Raw genomic sequence first — 17,532 nt, 5'->3', positions numbered from 1 at the left:
AATGAAAAGTTATATGCTTTTCTTGTAGGGGTGATATACTCCATAATTGCTATTGATTACATTGACGTAACTATGGAACATGGGGTATTGATTATTGTCTCTTTTTGAGTGGATTGTGTAATGGACTATAACATATAAGTATAGTCCATTACACTTACATGTTACATGACTTACATGTTATTGTTAATGTTCACTGTATTCAGGGGTTTTTTTGTTGTTGTTGTTGGGTTGTTGGGTTGTTTTGTTGTTGTTTTTTTTTGTTTTTTTTGGGGGGGGGGTTGTTGTTGGGTTTTTTTTGGGGGGGGTTTGTTGTTGTTTTTTTGGGGGGTTTTTTGGTTGTTGCTTTGGGTTTTTTTCCATCTACATGTATTCTCAATTGCTATAATGTATATATATATACAAAATAAAATGGTGGTCGACCAGAGAAAGTCCGGGGAACATGAAAAAAAAACCATTAATTTTTTTTTTAACTAAAAAAAAAAAAGAAAGAAAGGTCTTTCCAAAAAAACTTGATATAGTCCAGAACCCTACTAGATTTGACATGCATGTCATTTGTTTTGTTTTTGTTGTTTGTCTCAAGATAACAGGCATTTTTATTCCAGAATGGACTGCCTGCATGCCCGAGTTTGATGCCAGTAAAAAGTGTTTACATTTTACCAAAGGAGGAAGAATTTTGTTTCATGTTCCATCACACACACACTGGTGACTGTAGACTTCGTCTTCTTCTTCTTCTTCTGCGTTCACTCGTATGCACACGAGTGGGCTTTTACGTGTATGACCGTTTTTACCCCGCCATGTAGGCAGCCATACTCCGTTTTCGGGGGTGTGCATGCTGGGTATGTTCTTGTTTCCATAACCCACCGAACGCTGACATGGATTACAGGGTCTTTAACGTGCGTATTTGATCTTCTGCTTGCATATACACACGAAGGGGGTTCAGGCACTAGCAGGTCTGCACATTTGTTGACCTGGGAGATCGTAAAAATCTCCACCCTTTACCCACCAGGCGCCGTCACCGTGATTCGAACCCGGGACCCTCAGATTGACAGTCCAACGCTTTAACCACTCGGCTATTGCGCCCGTCAGGTGACTGTAGACATTTTGTTAGAGTATCAATTTTCACATTTGAATTATCACCCAAAAGGTTGTAGAGGAGGGGCTGACTGGTGATGAAGTTGGGGGAAAACCAACAAGTTGGAGGGCGGAATAAAAGATAGATATTTTAAATAAATACTTAAGGACAATTACAGATTATCTTTTGATGAACTATATAAAATAAAATTTAAAAAAAAAGAAGTCATTTTACCAAACGAAATTTGTTTCTCGTGTGGTTTCTGCTGCCAAGTTTCAAAATCAACTGCAGAATGTGGAGTGAGAGAAATCCCTTTTTTTTCTTTTCTTTTTTTTTTTATCTAGGGTGCACTGTGAATCATGACCATTAACTCAGGAGGAAAAAACACCTTGCCCTTCCACAGTGTGTATGCACAGAATTGGAATGATGCTATATTTAGGTTTTGTTTCCTTACTGACATGCTTTAACTCACTCAGTACGGCCAGTCCTCTCTTCTCCTCTACACAGACCCCTCGGATGTCCAGTGGGTGTCTCAATGACCCAACCTTTAGCTTCCGTCGTCAGAACTGTGGTATTCTTTGTCAACATTCACCTCTTCATTATAAGAGCCTTCCGCTTGCAATATTTTAATGATGGTAATTGGGGTGAAACGCTGTTAACGTCGTCTCTTTCGTCGTTCGTATGGAGAGAGTTTAAAAATGTTCTGTAAGTTAACATACACTGGAAAGAAAGGTACAGATGGAGGTAATGAAACAGGGGTATACACAAAGTGCAGCATAATAATTTTTGTGTTTCAAAAAGGATCCCCATGTAGAACAAACTACGCACTGTCGGGAGAATGAATCAGGGCGAGTATATGCCATACCTAGCCCGTCTTTGTTTGAGACCATCAGGTCAAATCTCATGATGGCCTGACAGCAGTGGAAGGGAGACCAGGGCTGGTTGACATACATTTGCACTGGTTGAAATAACCAACTTCTTCTTCTTCTTCTGCGTTCACTCGTATGCACACGAGTGGGCTTTTACGTGTATGACCATTTTTACCTCGCCATGTAGGCAGCCATACTCCGTTTTCGGGGGTGTGCATGCTGGGTATGTTCTTGTTTCCATAACCCACCGAATGCTGACATGGATTACAGGGTCTTTAACGTGCGTATTTGATCTTCTGCTTGCATATACACACGAAGGGGGTTCAGGCACTAGCAGGTCTGCACATATGTTGACCTGGGAGATCGTAAAAATCTCCACCCTTTACCCACCAGGTGCCGTCACCGTGATTCGAACCTGGGACCCTCAGATTGACAGTCCAACGCTTTAACCACTCGGCTATTGCGCCCGTCTGAAATAACCAACACAAGGCACAACATAAGCCATGGAGGAGTGGAGTGGAGTGATGGCCTAGAGGTAACGCATCCCCATCCGCCGAAGAAGCGAGAGAATCTGCATGCACTGGTTCGAATCCCACAGTCACCAGTATTTTCTCACCCTCCACTGGACCTTGAGTGGTGGTCTGGACGCTAGTCATTTGGATGAGATGATAAACCGAAATCCCGTGTGAAGAATGCAGTTAGCACACAAAAGAACCCATGGCAATAAAAGGGTTGTCCCTGGCAAAATTCTGTAATGAAATCCACTTCGATAGGAAAACAATTTTTTTTTTTTTTAATTGCAGACAGGAAAAAATACACACACAAAAAATGGGTGGCGCTCTCAGTGAAGCAATGTGCTCTCCCTGGAACAGCAGCCCAAATTTCAGACAGAGAAATCTGTTGTGACAAAAAAGAGTAATACAATACAATAATACAACACCAGGCTTTGCCTCTTGTTTTAACTCTCTCCATATGAATGGCGAAAGAGACGACGTTAACAGCGTTTCACCCCAATTACCATCATCAAAATATTGCAAGCGGAAGGCTCTTATACTGAAGAGGTGAATGTTGACAAAGAATACCACAATTCTGACGACGGAAGCTAAAGGTTGGATCATTCAGACACCCACTGGACATCCGAGGGGTCTGTGTAGAGGAGAAGAGAGGACTGGCCGTACTGAGTGAGTTAAGTAATTCAGACAAAACACAAAGACCGTACACAGTTTCCTGACAAGAAAATGTTAATATTTCTTTCACCGATGGGAAAAGACAAAATCTCCCCCATCTAGCAGCTATGTGGCGCTCTTTTCAGTGTCTGCAAATTTTAACAAAGGCCCACATCAGAGCCAGTTTTCCCTTATTTTTCTTAGCTGAGAATGGAAACAAGGCATAATAAGTTTTCTTCCCCTGGCCGTTTCAGCTCTGGGACCAGCCTGTGGAAGCAACTGTGCAGTGACTGGAGAAAGCTCTAGGAAGGTGATTATCCACTTCAGCTTCATCAGACGAACATGACTATATAGCTGAATAATTTTTACTTGCACACACTCACAGACGCCCATCAGCAATAAGACTTTTATATATATATATATATATATAGTTATTTTTATATATAGTCATTATATATATATATATATGATAGTCAGTCATGTCCGACTATAACCATCAGAACAGCAGAGGAGGCAACTGCTGTTCCGACTATTTGGGCTAGACTTTGATTATAGTGGAGAGTGCCTTGCCCAAGTACATCCCCACTCTCTTGGCCAAGGGGGTTTTAGGACAGTCGGCGTTGGGATGGTTCCCACAGGCCAACTAGCCCCCAAGGCTGCAGCACTAAGAGCCAGTGCAATTTTGCCTCCTAGTTTGAGAGTCATAGTCCTTCACAAAAGACTAAGCTGTAAATGGTTTCCCATTGACTGGAGAAACCATTGATAATACAGCTCTCACTTTGCTGTTGGCCCAAATGTAAACTTATGTCAATCTGCAAGTCATTAGCATGGATATAAAAATCAAACAATAAGTATATATTAGAAATCAGACTCGGGAATTCAAAACAAACAAAAAAAGCATAGAATGTCTGTAATATTGGTGAAGATTTTATTTTGGGAGTGAAATATAAACTTGCAGATCCTATCTGGGAAATGCATGTACAGCACACACACACACACACACACACGCATGAACACACACACACACACACACACACACTCTTCTCCATATCAGCAACATTGTCACATTTATACAGAAATATAATAAAGGTGACCTGACATATGTGGACAAAGCCAATGTAAATGTCCTGATAAAAACACTCTACTATCCGATGTGTGCACACACACACACACAGACACACACACAGACACACACACAAAGACACTGACACAATAGTCACATATACAGATGCAGGTTCTCTCTATTTCTCTCTCTCTCTCACACACACACACACACAGATATTATCAAGATGCACCCAGTATCATTCATCATTTACAATGCTGTCATTTCCCCTCACATGCATATCCAACAACATGAATTCCATGGAGAGCACAGGAACAGGAGTCATAATGGCTGCCGGAAAAAGAGGGCGCTAGCCAGCGGGACAAAGGGGAGGCTACCTACTTCCGGGAGGTTATCGGCCGCAGTTTCGTTTTCTCCGCATAGGCGGATAGTAGTTTGCACAGGACAGGAATGTCAGACCCCTGCCGGAGTCTGCACTAGTTGGGTCATGGTTAAGTATGTGTAATTAAACATGAATTTCACTTGAGTTTGATTACACTGGATTGCTTTTCTTTTCACAGCAGTATGGGAGGCTCTCAAAGGCCTGATCAAATTTTAAGTGCAAGTCAGGCATCTACGTTTTCTTTCTTCATCAGATGTAGTGAGGTGTGTATGGACCAATAAGGAAATTTTCTATCTAAAATTACTTTTAATTACACATACTTAACTGTGACCCAACTAGTGCAGACTCCGGCAGGGGTCTGACATTCCTGTCCTGTGCAAACTACTATCCGCCTACGCGGAGAAAACGAAAGTACTACGGCCGATAACCTCCTGGAAGTAGGTAGCCTCCCCTTTGTCCCGCTGGCTTGCACCCTCTTTTTCCGGCAGCCATTATGACTCCTGTTCCTGTGCTCTCCATACGGCTAAGTTTTTTTTTTCGTATTTTGTGTCTGTCTGTCAATTCTCTGGCGTTCTTGTTTTTTTGTCAAATTTGGTCTTCAACCAGGTCACATAATTATACGGTTCGATTGAGAGACAGGGCTAAAATTATGGCGCGATATCTGACACCTCCAGGAAACAAATTAAAACACGACACATTTCTGTGCATATGATTCAGGTTCACTCTGCTAGCTCTCACCAGTGAGAGTAACTACTAAGTGAGGTGTAACCCAATTAAAAAAAAAACAACCTCCCACCCCCATCCCAAATATTTCTTCTTGCCTTCTCTCTTAAAGTTGATTTTTCTCTTTTTTTTTCTCCTTTCTTTTTTTTCAGAGACAACCTTTTTTTTAAATTTCATTCATGTGGTTAACAAGTGTTTCACAACTGGGACCTCAGTTTATCATCTGAAGGACTAGTACCCAGACCAGCAATCCAGGTCAAAATGATGGGGAGGGGAAAAAAAATCCCTGAACAGTGAACGTTTCTGGTGACTTGAACCCGAGATCTCTGCGTTTCCAAGGTGGTCCGGTAGGCTCCCCACCACCCCACATGAGCAAACACTGTGAAGCCTTGACAATCGTTCTAACATCAACAAAACTCAACAGATCAAGTGCAGGATGGTCAAACCACACCACACCACACCACACCTTGTGGCGCCAGATTCTAACTGACGCCCCTGTTTGAAGCCGCTGTCACCTTTGCCTGTCTCACTCAAGTCTCCAGACATGAGCAGCACTGTCCAGATCGGTTATCTGAGGTGGGTGACCAGTCCTTCCTTCAGTCATGGGCTTCAGCGGAGTCTCCAGGGCAGTTCGCCTCCATGTCTTCTGAGTCTGTTTTATGTTAACAAATAACAAGAGAAATAACGTCTTTTTTTTCTAAAAATGAAAACTCCAATCACACATAAGTCGCATGCATGATATATAGGCTAGCGGACTCGACTGACATAAACGTTAATACCTGAAGAAAAAAAAAACCCAGTCGCATGTATGTTACAAATCTTAACAGAATACTCAAAGGGTGATATTCTTCTCATAAGAAACATTCCTTACCAAAAACTGAACCAGTCATCAAACAAACCACACAACTTTTTTTTTTCTCTCTCTCTCACTGAAACCAGAAAGATGACAACAATAGGAAATTTTCTATCTAAAATTACGTTTAAATAACATACTTACCGTGACCCAACTAGTGCAGACTCCAGCAGGGGTCTGACATTCCTGTCCTGTGCAAACTACTATCCGCCTATGCGGAGAAAACGAAACCTCTTTAACCAGTATGTCATTTCAGTTTTTACTGCCATCCCTCTGGCTAAAAATGCAGTGTGTTCTTGGGCATCTGTTCTAAATGAAGACCCCAAGAATGCTGTCCCTCACGTGATCATCCAGTCACAAAAAAAAGAGTCATCAAAACAGAGTTGTCTGTGTCCATTGAAATAGAAGGACTGTCACACAGGGGACACAACCACGCAGGGAGGCTCACTCAGCCCGGCTCTGCCACTGAACAGTTTTGGTCATCAGCAGAGACAGGCGCATTAGCAGAGTTTGTTTGTTTTGTTTTGTTTTTTAAATAAACATTTTTCACTTTCATTTTAGTTACACATACGTATGTTACATGAATGGGAAAAGGTTTGTTTAAAGCTATCTAGTGTGGACATTTTTCAATATTTCAAAGGCCAAAGGGAAAAACAAACAAACAAACAACAAGCATAGATACATGGACAGACAGATAGAAGAGACAGACAGACAATACACATATGCATAATGTATGCCTACAAACTCTGCTGTAGGATAATCTGTCACATTACACTGTATCACATTTTATTATCTTACTTTACATTTAGTAACATTACCCTATTAATATTCAACCATGGGTATTCATAACTTATACATGCATGTCAATAAGGATATACAATTACAGATATGATTAGCTGAGAAGTTAAAGCATTGCACTTTGATGTCCTGAATCTGAATCCCTGTTGCAGCAACTGGTGGATTAAGGGTAAACATTTGTCCATCTTCCATCGCTCTAAAAAAAATGAATAAATAAAAGAATCTTTTTTTTTTTTCAAAGAAAGAAAGAAAACCAAGGCAGCATGACAATGACTTGAACACAGGTCCAGCCACTCGTACCGTTGTATTTTGTCCCACACCAAATGCAGTAGTGGTAGGTTGTCCGCAGATAGAAAGTCAAAGCCTGCAGCTTCTCCTCATCCTGCACAGAGATTAGACTGACATAAACAGTACACAGCATCACGTTAACTCACTCGGGACGACAAGTTTTCTCCCTTGCTTTTCCCCCACAGACGGCCCATTTGTAAGGGTTTGGAAAAAAATTACAAAAAATACAAAATACTGTGTAAGAAAATGAAACTTTCAAAACTGGTTTATTAAGTGTTGAGCTATTACATATAAAAAAAATCAAATTTCTCATCTTATTTTTACAGTTTTGCCATATGTAGAAAATACTGCCAATTTTCCACCCCGAATCACCACACCCATGCTCGCTTTCTGCATTAAATTCGCTTTCTTCTTTGTCATCATCCACCTCTTCAATGTCCGACCCTTCAGTTTGTACATTTCAAGTACTTCGGCAACCCTGAAATGTTGCCATCACTGCCTTGTTCGCTTCACAACATTCTGAGAAGAGCCCACTTTGCTGACAGGCTGGCACGCGAGCAGACGACCGGTCAGTGACTTTGTCAGCGTGTGTGCGAGACAGGCCACACATCCCAGGCTGACCAATCATACTGTTCGACTGTGGAGTGACCCAGAATAGCACACTCTGCTTGGCTAATCACAAAATCACGTGTACAGCGCATGATGGAATTTTACTTTCGGAAAATGCTATTCCATTCCTTCATCCGAATCTGAATACGTTTTGTGTAGGAATGCGTGAGCATTCCTTCGTCCAGAGAGAGTTAACTTGCACTGAAGCACAACATGAACAAGGCATCATATCATATGAACTGAAGCTCCCGAACAAGTATTTCCCGCAGTAGTTACTGCAACCAAAAAATTTGATAATGATGGGACAGATGGCTAGCTTAGAATATTCACAGTATTATGTAACAGGTTTTGACTTTTTGATAATACTGTTGTTGTCTTTTTCTTTTTTTTTTTTATTCTTCATGATTATGTTTGTACATTCTAGGAACCTGTATTAAACTGGATTATTCTCGGTGTTCCCTCGATGCCTCAGAAGGAGATTATGTTGCTATTTTTGTGGTATATTGACCGAGGGATTATACGTTAAAGAGTATGTGTGTGTGTGTGTGTGTGCCTCACTGTGTGTGTGTTTGTTGGGATAGGGGAGATGCAAAAAAAAACAAAAAAACAAACAAACAAACTTGCAGTTGGATGAATGATAACTTCAGTGAAGCGAGGGTCAGTGTTTATGTGTTTTCCTTGAAGCAGATTCTATGGTGTAATGCTTCATTATTTTTGTTGGAATCAAACAATGTATTTTGTTATATTGTTTACCCAAACGTGAAATGTGATTACATGTTTCTTGACAAATATAACCTACTGTGCAAAGGGAAAAAAAAAAAAATTGCAGCAGGAGGGAGTGGGCAGGTTGGACAGACAACTTTCAGATGCACATCATTTCAAAACTTCCATGGAACTGATATGATTTCCCCAAAAGAACCAACTCCCAAATTTGCCACAAGATGATGTCACAACTGGTCGTCATGGCAATTTAGGTTTGATCAGAATATAAGTCTGGGCATGCAATGCTGTCAAGAACAGACAGACAGACAAAGTGAATGATACACACTCACTCCTTCTCAACTGAATCTGAGATGAATTGATCTCTGTGTGTGTAGATAGATAGATAGATAGATGGAAGTGGAATAAGCATACATGTGCTTTTTTTCATCCAGCCCTCAGGGCAAATGGAAAGTGAAAATGAATCAAAACATCCACAAAGTAGCAAAGAGATGAAGAGATAAAGACATGACATTCACATACACATTTAAACATGCACATCTACATAATCCTGATACAAACATCTACAGATAGATAGATAGATAGCCAGACAGATAAAGAGACAATTACATAGATAGATCCATAGATCAATAGATAGACAGACACATAGATGGACAGATAGATAGATGTTTGTCTAATCTTCATCCACAAAAATATTCAGCACATCTGTTCATCAACATACAAAAACAAACCAACATATACTTCAGACTCACGGTTAAAGATTGCCCCTCATCTTCATCCTCTTCTCCTTCTTCCTCCTGGAGATGCTCCTCCCCTTCCTCCTCTTCCTCACCCCCTTCTGGTTTCTCCTCCAGACTCCACCAGTTGTCAGGCCAATGGAACCTTTCCACCGGTCTTGTGTAGCCCTGAACCATCAGGTCAAAATCAATATTCTTTGTGAAATAATATATATATAGACAGAAAATACGAAAAAAAAACTTAGCCGTATGGAGAGCACAGGAACTGGAGTCATAATGGAGCTGCCGGAAAAAGAGGGCGCTAGCCAGCGGGACAAAGGGGAGGTTACCTACTTCCGGGAGGTTATCGGCTGTAGTTTCGTTTTCTCCGCATAGGCGGATAGTAGTTTGCACGGGACAGGAATGTCAGACCCCTGCCGGAGTCTGCGCTAGTTGGGTCACGGTTAAGTATGTGTAATTAAAATATGGTTCAAAACAGTACAATTTCAGTTCAGAATTACAAGGAGAGAACAAAACAAAACAAACAAACAACAAGAGAGGCAAGGCCTTCAAGACTCACTTGTGATACACTTTAAAAAAAAAATCCAAGCTTTTTATGTATTGAGTATAATTCCAGAATGTAATGTTTAAGATGAGAAAGATCACTTTAAAGCAAATTAACTCCTCCAGCATTAATTACAGAGTAATTTCCCTTTTTTACTATCTGCACCAAAACATTTGCAAAATAAATAAAACTTCCATGCTTAGCAAAAGAAGTTCCTGTTTGAACAAAAAATGATAATAATGACTGCTCTAGTTGTTGGGTCAGAATATCAGATCAAAGTACCAAGTTTAGAGAATACAAAAAAATATAAATATAACAGTAAATGCAGTTTGCATATAATTAGGCTTCATTCTTTTTCTTCTTTTTTTTGTGCCCATCCCAGAGGTGCAATATTGTTTTAAACAAGATGACTGGAAAGAACTGAATTTTTCCTATTTTTATGCCAAATTTGGTGTCAACTGACAAAGTAGTTGCAGAGAAAATGTCAATGTTAAAGTTTACCACGGACACACAGACACAAAGACACACACACAGACAACCGAACACCGGGTTAAAACATAGACTCACTTTGTTTACACAAGTGAGTCAAAAATAATAGAAAAAAGAAAAGAGAGAGAGAAATTCAAAGCATTGACAAACTCACACTTTCAGTGTCCAGGTGGTGGCAAGCGGTCTGACTGGTGTTCAAGTCCTTGCCCACTGTCTTGGAGGCGAACCGAGAGCTCATGTGCTGCACAAACGACTCCTTCTGCTTCACCTCCGTCCTCTGCCGCTTGACGGCCATCCGCGCCCGCATGGCCTGCATCTCCTCTGCCTTCCGCTTGGCTTCCGCTGCTTTTCCCAGACCTCCGCGGTCCGCTTTGATCTCGATGGGGACAGGTTCCGCTCGACCTGTGCCTGCCGTTTTGAAAAACAGTTGAGCCTGAGGTCAACACTTGTTTCATGTGATGAAAACCTAAGACTTTTTTCTTTGTGTAGGCAGACCATAACGTGGTTTCAAAAATGTATTCCACAAACATGTATCTTCTTATGCATTGGTAGGTTGTAACTTCTCCCAGAATCGCTCCGTATGGATTTGAGACCAATGAGTGGGCTTTTTATGCACAAGACTGACTTTTTTTCCTTTTATGATTATTCTGGCTGCCACGCCACAATTGTTTCTTTTTTAGGGGGTGGATGGGGGAGAGGTGGGGTACAATATAAATATGTATACAAGTATGACAAGTATGATAGTCAATCTAATATTTCCTTCTTTACAGTAATTTAAAAACCCCAAAACAAACTACAGAGATCCACTTGGCGTTTTAATGTATATCCCCAAACAATTGGAGAAAAAGACTAAAAAAAAAAAATTAAAAAAAACAAGAGAGGCAAGGCCTTCAACTTCAAGACTCACTTGTGATACACTTTTTTTTAAAAATCCAAGCTTTTCATGTACTGAGTATAATTTCAAAATGTAATGTTTAAGATGAGAAAGATCAGTTTAAAGCAAATTAAGTCCCCTAGCATTAATTACAGAGTAATTTCCCTTGTTTACTACCTGCACCAAAACATTTGCAAAATAAATAAAACTTCCATGCTTAGCAAAAGAAGTTCCTGTTTGAACAAAAAATGATAATAATGACTGCTCTTGTTTTTGGGTCAGAATATCAGATCAAAGTGCCAAGTTTAGAGAATACAAAAAATATAAATATAACAGTAAACGCAGTTTGCATACAATTAGGCTTCATTTTTTTATTTTTTTGTGCCCATCCCAGAGATGCAATATTGTTTTAAACAAGATGACTGGAAAGAACTGAATTTTTCCTATTTTTATGCCTAATTTGGTGTCAACTGACAAAGTATTTGCAGAGAAAATGTCAATGTTAAAGTTTACCACGGACACACAGACACACATACACACACAGACACACACACACACAGACAACCGAACACTGGGTTAAAACATAGACTCACTTTGTTTACACAAGTGAGTCAAAAACCATTATTCTCCTTCTTGTTCTTCTTCTGCGTTCGTGGGCTTCAACTCCCACGTTCACTCATATGCACACGAGTGGGCTTTTACATGTATGACCGTTTTTACCCTGCCATGTAGGCAGCCATACTCCGTTTTCGGGGGTGTGCATGCTGGGTATGTTCTTGTTTCCATAACCCACCGAACGCTGACATGGATTACAGGATCTTTAACGTGAGTATTTGATCTTCTGCTTGCATATACACACGAAGGGGGTTCAGGCACTAGCAGGTCTGCACATAAGTTGACCTAGGAGATCGTAAAAAATCTCCACCCTTTACCCACCAGGCGCCGTCACCGTGATTCGAACACGGGACCCTCAGATTGACAGTCCAACGCTTTAACCACTCGGCTATTGCGCCCGTCAAAAAACATTCAATTTCCTACTATCAATATCATAACAATTAAGGATGCTTCCGGACTAGATACCTTTTTTACCCAGGCTCATCCCCGGCTTGTAACCCATCTTCTGCAGGAGAGAGAAACCTTTGTTGTTGGCGGAGAGGGCAGTTGACAGACCCTCCGTCCGCTTTTCATGCTCCAGCACCTTCTTGGGCTTCACCTTGTTCCTCTCGTTGGACTCCTTCTGCTTCCTCTCGCGTTCAATCTGCTTCGCTGTCTTCGAGGAGAAGATTAACCCTGGTCTCTTGTCTTCACTGTGGACGTTAATATGATTAAGGGTCACTGGTTAGTATCTTTTGCAGGCACATTTAAACAGGAACTGACTTTTGACCGAAAATTGTTTATTAATGATTTCTCCTGTCTGTAGAAAATCTTTCTGGATTCAAATCATCCCCACTACCAACCCCACCCACGCCCACACCCACGCACACACACACACCGAGGACCTGGAGAAACACGAGTGCAAAAAAACATACTCTTATTTCAATTTCTATGTACTTATATATACATACACTGATCAATACAGATATCTCAACACAAAAAAATAACACAACTCACATAAATCTGAAACATTTTTGTTTCTTTTGCCTGTGAAATAAAAAGAAAGAATAAAAAAAACAAAAAACAAAAACAAAAAAAAAACACCCAGGATGTTTGCATTGTTTCCCTGACTCTGCCAAACATAATAAAACTAACTCCCTGCAGAGGTCTTCTGCAGAACTTCTTATCAGTCAAACTCTGTTAACTCCATCTGGAGTCGGCACAGCCAATTAAACAAAAGTCCTGAGGAGAAAGTCAAAGAGAAGTGAAAGTGAAAGAAAGTGATAAGAACTGGGCTTACTGGGACACGAAACAATGCTTAAATCTAAAACAAGAGAGGCAAGGCCTTCAGGACTCACTTGTGATAAATTACGTCCCCTAGCATTAATTACAGAGTATTTTCCCTTTTTTACCCTCTGCACCAAAACGTTTGCAAAATAAATAAAAATTCCATGCTTAGCCAAAGCAGTTCCTGTTTGAACAAAAAAATGATAATAATGACTCCTCTTGTTGTTGTGTCAGAATAAGAGGTCAAAGTGCCAAGTTTAGAGAATACAAAAAATATAAATATAACAGTAAATGCAGTTTGCATATAATTAGGCTTCTTTTTTTATTTTTTTGTGCCCATCCCAGAGGTGCAATATTGTTTTAAACAAGATGACTGGAAAGAACTGAATTTTTCCTATGCGAAAATTTGGTGTCAACTGACAAAGTATTTGCAGAGAAAATGTCAATGTTAAAGTTTACCACGGACACACAGACACACACACACACGGACACACACACACACACACACACAGACAACCGAACACCAGGTTAAAACATAGACTCACTTTGTTTACACAAGTGAGTCGACTAGTGAAAGAAAAGTACAACCCAATAGTTCTGAACCAGTGCAACATCCAAAATCATTCCCCCGCAAAATCATGTCCCACGGGGGACATTCTGAGATGTCTTCCCCCTGACTGTTTTGGTCCCCCGCTAACTTCACTAAAGATAAGATAAGATAAGAATAACTTTATTATCTCCAACTGGAGAAATTTGGTCAGGTGCATTATCACAACATAGACAAGTAAACAACATGGGGACCATAACTGTAAAAGCCAACAACAGCCCCTACAAATATTACGAAGATACAAATGTAAAAAATATCACATACATCATTTCATACATATATCCACACACTGCAGGTAATAACTAGTATTCTTAAAGTAAAAACAGAAAGAATTAAGAAATATTATTTGAATAGACAGATAAGATAAGAATAAAGATGAATTGCGGAAAACCACAACCAGCAGATAATCAGCACAATCAGCACCCCCCCCCCCCCACCCCACCCCACCCCACCCCCCACACACACACACACCCCACACACGCGGATAACTTGATTAAACAAGAGTAATAAACATATGTTCTCAAATAAAAGCATTTCACATATTCAATTTTAAAAACATATGTCCCTGAAAACAATAACCCATAACAAAATATTATGAAAGATCAAAATGCACAATAATAATGAAGGCTCAATGATATTATATATTTTTTTTTAACTTGAACAGGTGAATGTGTAAGTATGTGAGTATGTAAAATAATATATGCATGTGTGTATTCATGTGCACTTATGTGTCTGCTGTAATAATGTTTAACATGACTGTGTAATGGGGGCTTTTATATAGTCACGTATAGAAAACTAGAGGAAATGTGTTCATACATAAGATATCCCATGTGTGGGTTGTGTTCTTTCGACATTATGTTAGCTAAGCAAAGTGTCCATAACTCTATGCCAATGCTAGGTATAAGTGTCCATTATATGTTATAAAACTGCACTGTTACACATGATGAAAATGTGTCCACCTTGACCAAATTGATAGAACAATATAAGTATAATGACTTATGATGACGATGTTATTGTTAATGTACACTGTATTCATTTTTTTTTTTCTTTCTTTGTTTTTTCCCCTTTCTTTTCCATCTACTCTGAATTGTTATAATGAATTCATATACAAAATAAAACAGTGGTCGACCCAAGAAAGTCCAGGGAAAAAAAAAAGCATATGTCCCAAAACATTCCCCAAGCCTCCACCCCCCACTAAATTTGTTTTACATTTGCTCACATGCATGCCTGTGAAAGAAGTGGTTAGAACGATTATCATTATCATCATCATCATCATCGCTTATACTGGCATAGTCCTGCCGACTGCACAAGGCCATATCAAGACTGCCCAACTACACAAATGTCCAACCATGTTAAACCCAAAACTGTCCCACATATATATATAAATAAATAAATAAATAAAATAATAATAATCACCAAGATAATAAGAAAAACTTACATAGTTGAACTTTGATGAACTGAATTTGAATCCCTGTATCAGCGACTGGTAGATTAAGGGTAAACATTTTTTTTCCATTGTCCCAGGTCAACAAAATGATTAAAAAAAAAAAAAAATTTTTAAAGAAAAGAAAGAAAACCAAGGCAGCATGACAATGACCTGAATACAGGTTCAGCCACTCTTACTCACTGTTGTATTTTGTCCCACACCAAATGCAGTAGTGGTAGCACACACACACACACACACACACACACACACACACACATTTTGTTTGCCCCAGAAGCACCTGTTAATGATCATTCAGATGTACTCATGTTTCCTCAGTATTCATCTATCATCCAATCCAAGTTCGGTTCAAGTCAGTGCATTACAACCCCGCCCCCTCCCCCCCCCTCTGCCCCCCACCCCCCACTACACACAAATAAGTGACATTAAGTGCATTAGAAGGGGAAAAAAACACATCTCTTTAAGAATGGGCACTAGCTATCGATTCTGCAGTGTTGTTTGCCTGTAACTAGTTTAAAGTCTTAACTCCCGAGAGCAAGGTTTCGGTTGCGCATGCGCACTAGAGCCTATCCATAAAAGGGAAAGGGGCGGAGTTTATCTATAAAAAGCGCGAGCACGTGTCCGGTAGAAATGTAAACATGTGGGAGGTGAAAGCAAAACAAAGACCGACTCACTGTTAGCGGAGAAAGATATCCGTGTACTCCTGCCACACAATGTGGTCGTTTACGGTTGCCAACGTCGAGGGGCTGTCTGCATGCTTTCCAATTCTCACCGGACAGTACCACGTGCTGGTGCTATTTTTATCTGACAGACACGTCTAGCGCAAACACAAACGGCTCTAGCTCCGCCCCTTTTCTCTGCATTCAAATTTTGTATTACGTGTAGCTGACACATTTTGTACTTTCCAAAGTCAATTCAGGTCTAGATTGGAAGCTGCTAGGCAAATCTTGCTCTCTGCCATAAATGAAGCCAAACCGTAGCTTTATTAGGCTTTTATTTTGAATAAACCTTCACCGACATCACAGTGTCAGACTCTGGTGAGAAACTGGCTTGATTCAAATCGCCCGCCATTTATAGTCCGGTTCAGGCTTTAAGGCCCTTTTCATGTATTGTCTGTTTGGCTTTGAAGTATTGGGGTTTTTTTATCTTTTTTTTTATGATTTTTGTGTGGGGGGAGTGATGAATTAAGTGGAAGGGCTGACAACCTCAGCACAGCCTAACCTTATTTGCCCTGAGGAGCTAAATGGTTAATATTAATTTGTGATCAACTGTGTTTTGTACTTTGTAATATTTCCTTTTTTTTCCATCATGCGGTGAAGGCTGCAACTGTGCATGGCAGGTGAGGAAGCACTGACTGACACAGTCCTGTGTAGAGGCAGGCAGTCCCTGCACCATGACTCAAGATGATAAAAAAAAAAAATTAAAAAAACAACCAAAAAAATCCCAGTTCTGACAGAACAACTCGACCTCTAATTTTCCTTTTTGATGGAAAGTGGGTTCAAACTGTCAGCACAACCTTGAACTGTCCTATCAGTGATCTCTTTGGGCAGCTGATAAACACACAAGGCATGCTAATGCTCGCTCTCTCTCTCTCTCTCTCTCTCTCTCTCTCTCTCTCTCTCTCAACAACCACAATCTATACTGACTGACACAATGACTGGAGAGAAAAATGTAAACAAATGACTTGACATGAATCAATCTTCATACAGAGGTCACTCTTTGATTAGCATACCATATATAAAGAGAGAGAGAGAGAGAGAGAGAGAGAGAGAGAGAGAGAACGAACGAACGAACGAACGAACGAAATTTTATTTTACGAGGGTAAAGGAGTAAGCACAAAGTACTTTTTTACATCCAGCCCTCTGGGCATAAATAATAATTGGAAAAAAAGCAACAAAGTAAAAAAGAAAAAAAGAAAAAAGAAAAAAAAAAGCGAGAGTCAATTCACAACACCAACGTCAAAATTGCATAAGCATGTGCAAACATAAACATAGAACTTATGTACAATACAATATCGCAATAGATGAATAACAACGAGGACAATAGGGTAGGGGGGTGGTGGAGAGCGGAAGGAAGAATGGACAAGGGGAAGAGTAAAGAAGGCAGGGGAGGCTGACAACAGACAGATATAGTAACAGTGACAGTGGAGAGACAGAGACTGACAGGGGAGGAGAGAGGCATATATATAATGACAATCTATACATGATTTTTTGTTTAGAGAGAGAGAGAGAGAGAGAGAGAATGAACGAACGAACAAACGAAATTTTAGTTTACGAGGGTAAAAGGAGTAAGCACAAAGTACTTGTTTACATCCAGCCCTCTGGGCAAGAATAAAAAAAAAAAAATTAAAAAAAAGAAAAGAAAAAAAAAGAAAGAAGAAGCGAGAGTCAATTCACAACACCAGCGTCAAAAG

The 17,532-nt window shown here is 40.1% G+C and overlaps 1 protein-coding gene across 1 annotated transcript in view; it reads right to left on the bottom strand.

Annotated features, from left to right (window-relative positions):
* Positions 1-5,046: 5,046 nt before the first annotated feature.
* LOC143281520 (G patch domain-containing protein 11-like) overlaps positions 5,047-17,532 on the bottom strand; it is a 16,438-nt gene continuing 3,952 nt past the window's right edge. The window contains exons 2-6 of the mRNA XM_076586734.1: positions 12,268-12,494; positions 10,468-10,721; positions 9,296-9,448; positions 7,227-7,308; positions 5,047-5,927 (exon numbers count right to left, since the gene is read on the bottom strand). Of these exons, the coding sequence (XP_076442849.1) occupies positions 5,872-5,927; positions 7,227-7,308; positions 9,296-9,448; positions 10,468-10,721; positions 12,268-12,494 (772 nt within the window). The 3' untranslated portion in view covers positions 5,047-5,871. The remainder of the gene's footprint in view (positions 5,928-7,226; positions 7,309-9,295; positions 9,449-10,467; positions 10,722-12,267; positions 12,495-17,532) is intronic.

This window comes from Babylonia areolata, chromosome 4, assembly GCF_041734735.1.
Source record: "Babylonia areolata isolate BAREFJ2019XMU chromosome 4, ASM4173473v1, whole genome shotgun sequence".
Lineage (NCBI taxonomy): Eukaryota > Metazoa > Mollusca > Gastropoda > Neogastropoda > Buccinidae > Babylonia > Babylonia areolata.
Note: the sequence above shows the minus strand (reverse complement) of the source record. Positions and strands in the feature narration are given on the sequence as shown.